We start from the raw sequence: 12,200 nt of genomic DNA on the forward strand, positions 1-12,200 counted from the left end.
CTGATTTTCAGCAGTTCATTGGTCTGGAAGTAATTTTCTGTCTGGAGTTATTTTACTAGTATCATTCTGTGGCCAAACATCGTGCCCCAGACACTGCTGACTGACATTTCATCAAAATGAAGTGCAGTTTAAAGTCATGCTTTCAAACTTAACACTATTTCCAGAGTGATAGGTGGTATTCCTGGTCACAGCAAAGGAATGTGTCTGAGATAAGGTAGAGGAAAAGCACCAGAAGCATTTGGACTGCTATCTAGCCTGTGAATAAATAGAAGTGGTTATTCTCATGAGCGTCACAAGACTGGCAGCTCTGAAAACCCCACATTCCCTGTGTATGGAGCCAAAGTATATATTTCAAGCAGAGTGGTATTTGTAAAATGTCTAAGTGTACATGTTGGTTTTATCTTTCGCTTTCAGGCTCTTCTGAAGAAACATGAAGCTTTGATGTCTGATCTTTCCGCTTATGGCAGTAGCATACAGGCGCTAAGGGAACAGGCCCAGTCATGCAGGGTAAGGAAAGATGCTAATCATGTTGGTAAAATTCTTGGGTCAGCAGAAGGTAAAGACAAAGCTTAATAACAGTTGGTTTTGAGAACTTATTGCAGACTGTACTTGATTTTTTCAAAAAACTTAGTGGTCTGTTTTTATAATCATAACAGGCAGTTGTGTTGCCTTGGAAGAAAACAGTATAATGTGGTGGTTTTCAAGGTTTGAGCCCAGACAGCACCTAAAATAAGTCTATATGCATTACATTTATTTCAACAAGAATAATTTTAAGGCACTACAGTAGCTTTAACTAAGGCTGAAGTATTTTTTAGGACAACTATGTTGATTGGAATAAACATCTAACAACTAATTTCTCTTGGCTCCTTCTTTGTTAGCAACAAGTTGCTCCCACAGATGATGAAACTGGAAAAGAGCTCGTTCTGGCCCTCTATGATTACCAAGAGAAGAGTCCCCGGGAGGTGACAATGAAAAAGGGAGATATCCTGACCTTACTCAACAGCACCAACAAGGTATGCTTTTGCCTCTGGTTTGCTGAGCTGATTGGCTCATTTGGTGTTGTGTGTTCTGCGGAGCATTTTTGGTTTTGTTTTTTTGAATAAAAGCATTCAAAGAAGTTAAAAGTATTTGCACGTTTAGTCCATGTTCCCATTCAGCACTTTAGCGTACCTCTTCAGCTCATTTTCATGACTCCTCTGTAACTGCCAGCTCTTCAAAGTTAAATAAACAACATACGCTATAGGGCATGTGTCTATGAGAAAACTTACTTCCCTACATTTGAGGAATTTTTGACCCAAACACAAGGGGAGAGTGGAAGTAAGACCTAGACGTCTTCCGAGACAGTTTGTTTGAAATGATCTCCATAAAAAGAGCAAACTGTTGTGAGCATCACTGCTTTTCTTGTGTTAATAGAGACGGTAATTTGCAGCTTTCAGTTGCTCAGCATGGTTTATGCTTGGCGCTTGCCTCACAGCGGTTGCTTTTTTTTTTTCTTTCCAGGACTGGTGGAAGGTTGAAGTTAATGACCGTCAGGGCTTTGTACCAGCTGCCTATGTGAAAAAACTAGATCCTGCCCAGTCTGCATCCCGAGAGAATCTCCTGGAAGAGCAAGGCAGCATAGCATTGCGACAGGAGCAAATTGACAACCAGTAAGATCTAACTGATGAGATGAGACACCCATCCAGCATTTGCTGGCTTGGCCTTTGCCTTGCATATGCTGGAAGTTTAGGTTGATGCCTCTTACACTAGGGAGTAATTACTTGGAGCAAAACAAGGGGCTCCTTTACCAGGGGCACCATATTGAGTTGTTTTGTTCTTATTCTAAATTTTCTTGTTGCTTTTCCCATTTTTTAACTGTAAAACTCATGACACTAGAGCTCAACTTACTGTCTGACTTCAGTATTTTATGTGTTCCTTTTGTTGTTGTACCTAACTACTTAAACTTGTTTGTGAGTTATATCTGTCCTAAGCAGCTCTTGTATTTGTAGTTGTCACTTCTTAATGTGTGATCTGTTTTGAAAAGCTTTCTTAAATTTGGTTACATGAAGTACAGTACCCTCCCTATATAGGGCTGCCTCTGGAGGTGACCTCCTTAGGAGCTGCCACTACTTTGGTGCTAGCATGTTACTTTTTTCCTGAAATGTGGTGCCATTATTTATTTCCATTACATGGCCTGAAATGTGCCCTCTCCCCCTCTTTTTTTCCGCTTTTTTTTTTTCTTTTTCTCTTTTAAAAGGGGAACATACCCTTGCAAACAGAGAAAACTGCATGACTGCTTGGTAACAACCTCCTAAAGCACATGGTAGTTGTAGATTAGTTCAAGCAAGGGCTGTGGGTGATAGCTGTGAGCTGCTGGCTCATCTTATCAAGCCACTTGGAAGCCAAAGCTGAAAGTTTTATGCATACTCCCATCTGTTTGTGCAGCTACACTGTTGTTCTACATCAGAATTTCTTCCCACTCAGTTGTTTTGAGTCACCAGTTATTACAGTGACATACAATAATTACTAGCTTTAGCTCTAGAATTAAGAAAAAGAAACAACCCCAAAAATTAATTAAAAAAAGCTTGTACCAGTGAGAAGAAAGCATGCTGGAAACTTGTGACACATTGTTCAGGATTTTATTAATGTGTAACTTTCTCTATGGGTTTGGATGCTGATTTTTAAGAACTAGAACAGGGGTGCTTTGTTTTAGAGCCAAGGAGAGGGGGCCACCCTTTAGTTTAAAATCACATGGCACAACGGTCAGGAAATGGGGAGACCTTATAGAGAGAGTTTAACTGTACTGCTGAGGTTTCCTTATGTGAATTGTACTCCTGGTCTGATTTGCTTTGTTTGCTGCTGAATGACACCTAATTTTCTCCATTTAAATGTGAACTCTTAACCATCTCCTACCACAGACAACCCATGGATGGAGCTGCTGCTTTCATTATTTTTGTTAATCTGACTAATTTTTTGCATGCATTTGCTGTGCTCCCTCTGTCTGTGCAGGACTCTCATAACTAAGGAAGTCGGCAGTGTATCTCTGCGTATGAAACAGGTCGAAGAACTGTGAGTAGGATTAGCCCTTTCTAAACCATGCTGTCTCCATACTGTCACTGTTCATTCTCCCTCTGTTTCTTTCTTTGGTAAAGCTGCTCCAAAGAGACATGAAGGAAGCAATTTCTGCAATGTGAATTATTTTAGTCTAGATGAGTGTCGTGGTATGTGTTTCATGTGTTCTTATAGCCAGCCATCCAGCCAGCTGCTTATCTTGTGGGTCACCTCCGTGCTGCTAAATTGGTTGATGGTGTTATTTTCCATTATGCTGATTTTGCTTACCAAATAGGTAGGCTTTAGTGATATCTAGACTATTTTCTTTAAAAAGTATATCTTGCATTTTCTGAGGTGCAGGTAGAAATACTAGTTTGTTTATATAAATATATATACCAACTATTATGTCACATATGAATGTCTTAAGAGTTTGGGAAGGGTGGGGTTATCATAGTTTTATCATATAAAGTAACATTCGTGATGGGTAGTTAAAAAGCAGTAGTTTATAGGATGATTGTTTTTTATTGTAACATTAACTTAATTTTCAAACTTGTGTTCATATCTCCTGGAAAAAATACCAAATTTGCATTATGGTCTTGGAAGTTGCTGGGAGATCCAAAGCAATAGTGTTAGTTGCCTGTGCCTGACTGTCTTTTCATAGAGAATATATTTCTTGAGAATCAAAAGTGAAAGCGTTATGTTAATCTCTGAAGTGTTGCAAAGCAACTTTGAGGGAAGGTCTGCTTCTAAAGGAATTTTGCCCCCGATCCTCTATGAGCATCGCAAGTATTTAATACCTAAAATTGTACGCTGAGGCAAACATCTGCAGTCGGGGCAGGCATCACAACAGTGTTTTCCTGCATGCAGTAGCTCATTCAAGTCAGGGTAAGATGTTTCCATTCAAACTTAATACGAAAGATTCCTAGCTCCTTTCTGTCCTGCCTTTAAACCAGGAAAGGCAGGAAACCACAAGTCTCTGCCTCCATGGAAAGACTTAGAGTTGATTATCAGTTTGATGTATAGATGTTACAGACCAGGTATCAAGGATTTTCTTCAACAGACTTGGTCATCTCTTGAGTTATTGGTTAGGAAAATACTACTTCGTTGAACTCTTCAAGCTGGGAGGTGTAATTGCTCAGCATTTGTCTGTGTGCTCCAATGTGGGAAATGAAAACACTGTAAGGCTGACGTTTCCCCACTTGAGGACCCTGCAGGTATCTCAGCGGTGTCTTACATTGTTTGATTTAATAACATCAAAATGGATATCCTCATGGCTTAATAATAAGAATCAGTTGTTGCTGTTGATCACTGTAGTAGACCAATGTGCAATCTGATTCAGGATATAAAAAACCCATCCAGATACGGCCAGAATATCTCATCTTGCAGAAGACTTAAAATTGGGTAACAGTAAGAATTAGTGTTAAGGGTGTGGCTTTTCTGAATGCAGGTTTTTTAAAAACAGTCATTATACCTTGCTAAAGAGATCTGTAATTCAGTATAAATGACTGTAAAACTGCTGTTGGCTTTTTTCAGCAATAGCTTGGGAGAGGTCTTGTGGGATTGTCTGTGTCTAGTTGGTTACCAGGAATTAAACAGGAGTCATCAGTTTCTGTGTGGTTTTAAATAAATGGCTACTCTTTTGAGGTTTATTTGCCTGTTCAAACCGATTTAAATATTTTAGAGGTTCTACTTTGCATTTATTCTAAGGTAAATGACCAGAAATTTTTTGGGAACTCTAGGGGTATAAAAACAGCATACGTGAAATAAGTTTATGGATTTCCCAGTTGAATATAGTTATGTCATCAAAGAAATAACACCTATTTTTAAACATTCAGCATATTTTGCACTGAATAATGTCTAAGTACTAGCGATTTATGTCCGATAGTAGCTGGGAGGCTAGTTGGATTTTAGTAATCCGATGGCAAACTTGATGCACTGTAGGAAAATACTTCTCGGAAAGTAAGACCCTATGGGGTCGTTCCTGCACTGGAGTGGTGCTGTAGTTTCAGAGCCTACCCTGACCTAAGCTGTCATTTGGATTTGCTTTTGCCCAGTGAAGCGTTGCATGTGGGAGGTCTCATTTTGATGTGCATATCCACGTAGAGGAGAAACACGCACAGTTTACATTTACCTAATCACCTACAAGTATATAATTCTGTAGAAGAACAGTGTGTAGACTGCAGGGATTTCCCACATCTTTGGTGATACCAGTACTTGGTAAATTACTGTGACTCTGCTCACTTCAATCTGACTGCCCCCTGCTTTCCTTTTCTGCTTGTTCCAGGTATCACTCTCTTCTTGAGCTGGGAGAAAAACGTAAAGGCATGCTAGAAAAAAGCTGCAAAAAATTTATGCTTTTCCGTGAAGCTAATGAGCTTCAACAGTGGATTAATGAGAAGGAAGCTGCACTCACAAATGAGGAAGTAGGTGCTGATCTGGAGCAGGTTGAGGTGCTACAGAAGAAATTTGATGATTTTCAGAAGGTATGTTGTAATGCTGCATCGTGTGTGTGTTTGGTTTTGGTCTCTGCCCTCAGGCTTTCTGATCATACGTCTGTGATAATTTTTCATAGCTGAGTACAGTTGAGAAGGAAGTATAGCTTTGGAAATAAAAAGGTATATATGCATTTTTTTATTTAGTTTTGTGAGGATAGAGAGAATCCTACATTCAAAAGTCTTCAGTTTGGTTACAATCTCCGGGTTGCTACATGCTTCCCAGCTCCCAGAGAACTGAAACCCTCTTTGAACACATTCAAATATAGAACCTTCCAGGCCTTGGAGGAATTGCATTTTGTGTAAAGCATAACCTTCAGTTAAGCTGTTCCTCGTCCTTTTTGTTGAAAGGAAAGATGCATTTTAGTTTCCATCTGTAGAGTTTTTTTCCCCAAGATACGGAAAAGTAATTCTCTGCTTCAAAATGCTGGTAGGCTTTCAGTTTTATTTTTTTCTCCATATGTTTGCAACACTGGTTAATTATGGTTTTATTTTTTTGCTTTGCATGAGGTGTGAAAGAGTTGCTTGGGCAGATAATGTTTATTCTATCTGCTTTGGTAAGATAGTGATCACTGAAATGCAAAGATGCTTGACTTTATACGTTGGAAAAGATAGTGATTTGACAGTTCTGTGGACATTATCACGTTTACAGCTTTAAAAGTTGGCTAACAAACCATTTGAGCCACCCTAATAATGTAGGTGAGAGGATGATAGGAGTTACTGGATTTGAGTTCCTTTAAAATAAGCTGATGGCTGAAATTAAAATGTGTTATCTATTAAAATTTAAGTGCAACTTCTCCACTACTAATTTTTTAACGAGGTTACCTTTCTGCTTTATAGAAAGCTCTCTGACAGTCTGTTTGGTTGGAAGCATTTAAGTGTCATAGTAAAATTACTTTTTAAGTTGGCCTTTTAGCTTACTCATGCAGTAATATGGACGATAGCTTTTGAACTTCATGTTGGTAATGTTATATACTTGACAGTTTGAAAGTTTATCCCATTCCTGATTGTTAATTAACTTCGTGTGTGGAAAACTCCGATAGCGTGTTTCTTTAATCCATTTATGTTCGGTTCTGGCAGCTGGGGTTTCTTGGCAGAGATTCTCATGCATTGTATAGTCTCTGGTGACTGTAAAGGTCAAGTGTGCTGAATTCCTGCTGTTTACAAACCCTGTACTTTTTGGCACCCCTGGTGTGCCAACTTGTTCCACATGTTTTGCTTGTGTGAATGTTAATGCTGTGATATTTTACTGTTCTGTGCAGGATTTAAAAGCTAACGAGTCACGTCTGAAGGACATAAACAAGGTTGCGAATGACCTGGAGTCAGAAGGGTTGATGGCAGATGAAGTGCAAGCAGTACAGCAACAGGTCCACTTTTTTCTGACTTATTACAATCCTCTTGAGAAGCAAAAGACTTTCTTCCTTTCTTTTGTCTGTTGTCTCCCGCTTTGTTTGTCGTTGCAAGATGCTAACTGTTCATTTTTGCTCTCTGATCTGAGAATACTGGTATTCTAACCTGAGATACTTAATGCCTGTTCTGTAGCGTGACCACCCCAAGGGTACCCTTTGAATTGTTTCTTTTTAAATAGTGCTATAGCAAATTGCACCATTTGGAGCTTTTTTCTTTCCTTTTTTTTTTAGGAACGGAAAGTCTTTAAATAATATTAAAAGTCATGGAGAATCCATGCATTAGCTTTGCTTCGTATAAATTAGAAATTTCAGCCTTTATTTCTTTGCAGGAAAAATGCTGAGGAATGCTAGGGAAAAAGAGAATAAAACAGAGCTCAGTTTACAGTGGAGGAGTTTTGTGGGTTTTTTTTTTCCTTTTAGTAATGTACCTATTTTTTTTCCAGCTTTTCACATACTTGTGCTATTTCTGTAAATAATTTTATCCAGTGCCAATACAGTATGGAAGTAGCTCGTGTATTTTCTGAGCCCTAAGATGATGTGTTGCAGATGGTTGAATAGTCAAACTCCCATTTCTGCTACACGTTTAGGTTTTGTGAGTACTATTTAGCTTAATGACCTGCTGGTAACCAATTTATAGAAGAAACATTCTCAAAAACAGCAAAAACTTTATATTAAATAATAACAAGCTGTTTCTGTTTGTCCTTTTTCCTTTGCAGGAAGTCTATGGTATGATGCCCAGGGTAAGTGTTGATTTCTGAAATAGTCTGTCAATTATAACAGGTTTGGGATGTACAAGTAGCAGTTCGGCCCTAATTGTAGTCCATTTCCATGAAGGAGCTCAATAATGACTTTGAATGGACATAAAAAGATTATCTTATTTTTGATCCCTTTATTTCCTGAGCATCCTACCCCACATCACAAATCAATGCAGAGCAGGATAACCCAAAATGACAGAAATACTTCCTTGTAAAAATTTATTTATTCTGTTAAAGATTGAACATTGCGAACTTTGAAAGATTTTTAGTATATTCTGATGGTTTTAGATTTTGCTTCCTATTTAAAGTTGTTTCTTCACATTTTCAAACAGGATGAAACCGATTCTAAGACAGCCTCTCCTTGGAAGGTAGGTGTCATTACTTAGTAGCATACAACCGGAAAGTAAAACAAAAAATACAACACATCGTCTTTTTTAGAGCATGCACCTTCTCATATGCCCTTTTTTCTTTTTTTATCCCCCCCCTCCTTTTTTTAAAAGACTATTGAAAAAGTGATCTTAACGGTGTCCTAGTTTCAGCAAGTGTTTGAATTGGTATTGATTTAGGGTTAGTGACTTCTTATTTCAGTTTGCTTGTTTACTTCAACAAGCACATTACAAAAATTTGTTGAGCATTCAGCAGAAATTCACCTTCATATATTTGCATGCAGATTCTCTCAATATATGAAAATGTCATATAGGCACTAGTCTTTGTTTTAAAAATAAAAGACATCTAAGTGAAGTCCAGTAACTATGTCAGCTCTCTGTTTGCAGGTAAGATAATGAGAATAACTGAGAGAGGTTTCTGGCAGAATGACTCTAGCCATAGAAATTGCCAACAGTCCATTTATTACCTCCCTGCTGCGAAACTCTTTTGTTTTGAGCTTGTACTTTAAGACTGATTACAGTTTTTATACCAATGGTTTTAGGCATTACATGGTCAGTAGATGTGAAACAGTCCCTGTTCACTTGACATGAATTCTCTTTTTTATGTAGCCAGCAGAAAGAAATGTTTTTGTTCCTGAAAGTCAAAGCCATTTATGTTAATATTCCCTTAGTAAGGAATATGTTTTATGTGTATAGCAGTATCGTTGTTTTCAGTTATTCGTCTCTATCTCATTTTCCACACTAGTTAGAAGAAGCCTTTCTCCACTCATTCGTGGCTTACAATGGAATAGCTGTCACCTGCTGATGCACAAAAGTATCTTGAATATTTTTGACATTAGCCAACGCTGTGCTTTTCTCTATAATATTTCATTCCCATGTTTCATGTCTTACATCCACCCTCTTAGACTTAAAGCTGCTTGTACATCTTTTAAGCTGTTTGAACGTGGGAGAAACAGATGAGTGTGCAATATTTTGACTACATTGTAGAAAATGCAGCCATGTCAACAAGAATTGGTGATTTTGTTAATATTTTTTTTTGCACAGATGGTACACATGTACAGTGAATCCTAGGAGTTTCAGAGTTAACTTAGCAAACTATAAGTTCTTCTCTGTGCATATCTGCAAAGGGATGAATTTTGCAAGTAATCCATCATTGTCAGAAAAGTAGATTGCATATTGGAGGGAACTGGTCATTATTTTTCTGATTAACTGCCAATTTTCATGATGATCTAGAAATAGCTGAATTAATTGCTAAGCTGATTTTGCCAAAAACTCATCGAAGAGTTAAAACATTTAGGAGGTGGGGTTTTTGTCCCTATGACCCCTATGTTTGGGGGTTTTAAATTCACTTATTGAATGTCGCCTTTAAAATTTCTCTTTTTCTGTCCTTATTAAGACTATTATTGGTTGTTTCAATTTACACTAACACAAGAGTACACACTCGTAAATTTCTAACTATTCTTACCCTGATCTATAATACCTTAGGTATTGCAACTAATTATTCGTAGTTGCTTTTGTAATTTACTTGCATTGATTTCTTATTGTTTGCTTCTCTCTTTCATCTTGAACAACAGTGTATTCAAAACACTGTTCTAAAGACATGTATAAAAATTAAAGAATTCAGCAGTTTTCATTGAAGCCTTTAAAATCTAGGTTCTTCTCTCTTCTTGCGTTGTGTAGAATTGTATGTTACAAAGTCTGTATTTTTGACCTAGGCAAAGTCGTTATGGATTTTTAAGGAGTTTTGTTTCCATCTGATTTTTGGCTCAGATTGCTTAGAGCTGACTTTAATGCAAATTTTTTTTATTTCTGCCTTTTCATACAGTCTGCACGTTTGATGGTACACACAGTGGCAACCTTTAACTCAATCAAGGTAATAATACAACTTTTTCTGAGCCAATTTTAAAGCTGAGAATGTTTTTTACCTTCCCTTTCTATAGTCTTTGTCTTTCATTACTCTTTACAAACCCTTTTGAATCAACTTATTGAAAGAAGTATTGACATATACAGCATTTGCTTCTCAGGTTATACCAATATCTTATTATATATGTAAAATCATTTGGTTTTAAATCTCAGGAGAAACTCTTAAAATGATTTTATTTAACTAAGCTACTTGAATTTGTGCATTCTTCTGGAATTAAGCAGAATATGGTAACCTTCACCTGTAGCGAGAGGCCAGTCTTGACTTTTCATTTAGAAAGAAGCATGGCTATTTTAGGAAATCTTCCAGCATTGCTGTCGGTATTCTCAATAGACCCCTGAAATAAAGCCTATAAGAATGGAGGTGAAGAAGGGGTTGTTGGCATATTTGCAAATGTTAGCAGAATGAAGAAGGTGCACATACGCGTAGTGAACAAAACGGTACTGTCCACTAAAGTTTCCTATTTGACATCCTAAAGGGTCAGTGAGTCCAGCACAAGAGTTTTTCTTGAGTAAACAGAAGTGCTGTAAAACTGTGGTCTGCAGTATCAGTGGGGTTTTTTTGTTTTGCAGGAGCTGAACGAACGCTGGAGATCTCTGCAGCAGTTAGCAGAGGAGCGAAGCCAGCTGTTGGGCAGTGCCCATGAAGTCCAGAGATTCCACAGGTGAGGTGTTTGTATCATATTTGGTCTTAATTCAGTAAAATACTTTTACAGGAGTTCTAAAACACAGTGGGACCTATTCTAAACAAGTTATACTTCAACCCCCAGCTTGTTCAGTGGAAGTTAGACCACCAGTGGTCCAACAAGAATTCCTTATATTCTTCCTAGAAAAAGAAATATTATTTTTTTTAGCACACAAGCATGAATTGCTGCGGGCTTGGGAGGTCTGGACTGCTGTCCTATTTTGCCAAAGTTTGCTTGCGTTAGCTTGGGAAATAACTTAATAGAACCATCAACTATGTGAGCTTCTCTGTAAATTGGGACCTGCTAGAGAATGGAGATCTTAGTATGACCTCCATTCTAATTCTGGTTTTGCCTTCCCTTTGCTCAAATCAGAGATGCTGATGAAACAAAAGAATGGATAGAGGAGAAGAATCAAGCATTAAATACAGACAACTATGGACATGACTTAGCCAGTGTGCAGGCTCTGCAGCGCAAACATGAAGGCTTTGAGAGAGACTTGGCAGCTCTTGGAGACAAGGTGAGATTGCGAGGACAAAACCAAAAGCTTGCTTTTTAGCTATCAGAAATAATAGAACTACAGAAAAGATTCTTTCTGCCTTCACTGTGTTTATTTCCCTTTTTGTATTTCTAGGTGAATTCTCTTGGTGAAACTGCCCAGCGTCTGATCCAGTCACATCCAGAATCTGCTGAAGATCTCCAGGAAAAATGCACTGAGTTGAATCAGGCTTGGAATAGTCTGGGAAAACGTGCTGACCAGCGCAAAGAGAAGCTGGGAGATTCTCATGACCTGCAGCGTTTCCTCAGTGACTTCAGGTAAAGTTGCTATCCCCCTCCTCCCCAGGTCCTCTGTCTGGTATATTAGTAGTGGTATTATTGTTCCACAGGGATATTTCTGGAGAGGGTTCAAAAGAAAAAAAAGACTGTTTTTCCTGTTCTGACTTATTTTGAGAGAAGGAGAAAAAAATTGTCTATTAATGTGTGTTCACAGGGACCTTATGTCTTGGATCAATGGAATCCGGGGCCTGGTCTCCTCAGATGAACTTGCAAAGGATGTGACTGGAGCTGAAGCGTTATTGGAAAGGCACCAGGTATGTGAAAGACGATAAGTGTGTATTGTAAACATCAACAAATGCTTCTTTTTCTGACGCTTTCCATTTACAGTTCCAAAAATAAATCAGTTCCAGCTCTGCTGTCTAATTATTTAATAATGCGTCTCTGTACCTTGCAGGAGCACCGCACTGAAATAGATGCAAGGGCTGGCACCTTCCAGGCATTTGAACAGTTTGGGCAACAACTTCTGGCTCATGGACACTATGCCAGCCCGGAGATCAAGGAGAAACTGGATATTCTAGATCAAGAACGAACAGACCTAGAGAAGGCCTGGGTCCAGCGCAGAATGATGCTAGACCAGTGCCTAGAACTACAGGTACTCTGCTGCATTTCTTAAAAAAAATAAAAATAATTCCTCCTTTTATAAGAAAGTTTATTCTTTCATAACGATGAGCAGTGCTCTTGCTCTGTC

The 12,200-nt window shown here is 38.3% G+C and overlaps 1 protein-coding gene across 9 annotated transcripts in view; it reads left to right on the forward strand.

Annotated features, from left to right (window-relative positions):
• The window catches only part of SPTAN1 (spectrin alpha, non-erythrocytic 1), a 52,450-nt gene that overhangs the window by 23,295 nt on the left and 16,955 nt on the right, over nt 1-12,200 (forward strand). For 6 of the 9 annotated variants that reach the window (XM_063352975.1, XM_063352973.1, XM_063352977.1 and 3 more), the window contains exons 20-33: nt 415-507; nt 879-1,013; nt 1,501-1,649; nt 2,989-3,048; nt 5,315-5,513; nt 6,785-6,889; nt 7,648-7,671; nt 8,019-8,054; nt 9,898-9,945; nt 10,566-10,657; nt 11,051-11,195; nt 11,310-11,491; nt 11,667-11,766; nt 11,907-12,104. In XM_063352975.1, coding sequence (XP_063209045.1) covers nt 415-507; nt 879-1,013; nt 1,501-1,649; nt 2,989-3,048; nt 5,315-5,513; nt 6,785-6,889; nt 7,648-7,671; nt 8,019-8,054; nt 9,898-9,945; nt 10,566-10,657; nt 11,051-11,195; nt 11,310-11,491; nt 11,667-11,766; nt 11,907-12,104 — 1,566 coding nt within the window. The remainder of the gene's footprint in view (nt 1-414; nt 508-878; nt 1,014-1,500; nt 1,650-2,988; nt 3,049-5,314; nt 5,514-6,784; nt 6,890-7,647; nt 7,672-8,018; nt 8,055-9,897; nt 9,946-10,565; nt 10,658-11,050; nt 11,196-11,309; nt 11,492-11,666; nt 11,767-11,906; nt 12,105-12,200) is intronic. The other 3 variants (XM_063352976.1, XM_063352981.1, XM_063352982.1) reach the window with 1 other exon arrangement.

The sequence above is a fragment of the Chroicocephalus ridibundus genome, chromosome 15 (assembly GCF_963924245.1).
Source record: "Chroicocephalus ridibundus chromosome 15, bChrRid1.1, whole genome shotgun sequence".
Lineage (NCBI taxonomy): Eukaryota > Metazoa > Chordata > Aves > Charadriiformes > Laridae > Chroicocephalus > Chroicocephalus ridibundus.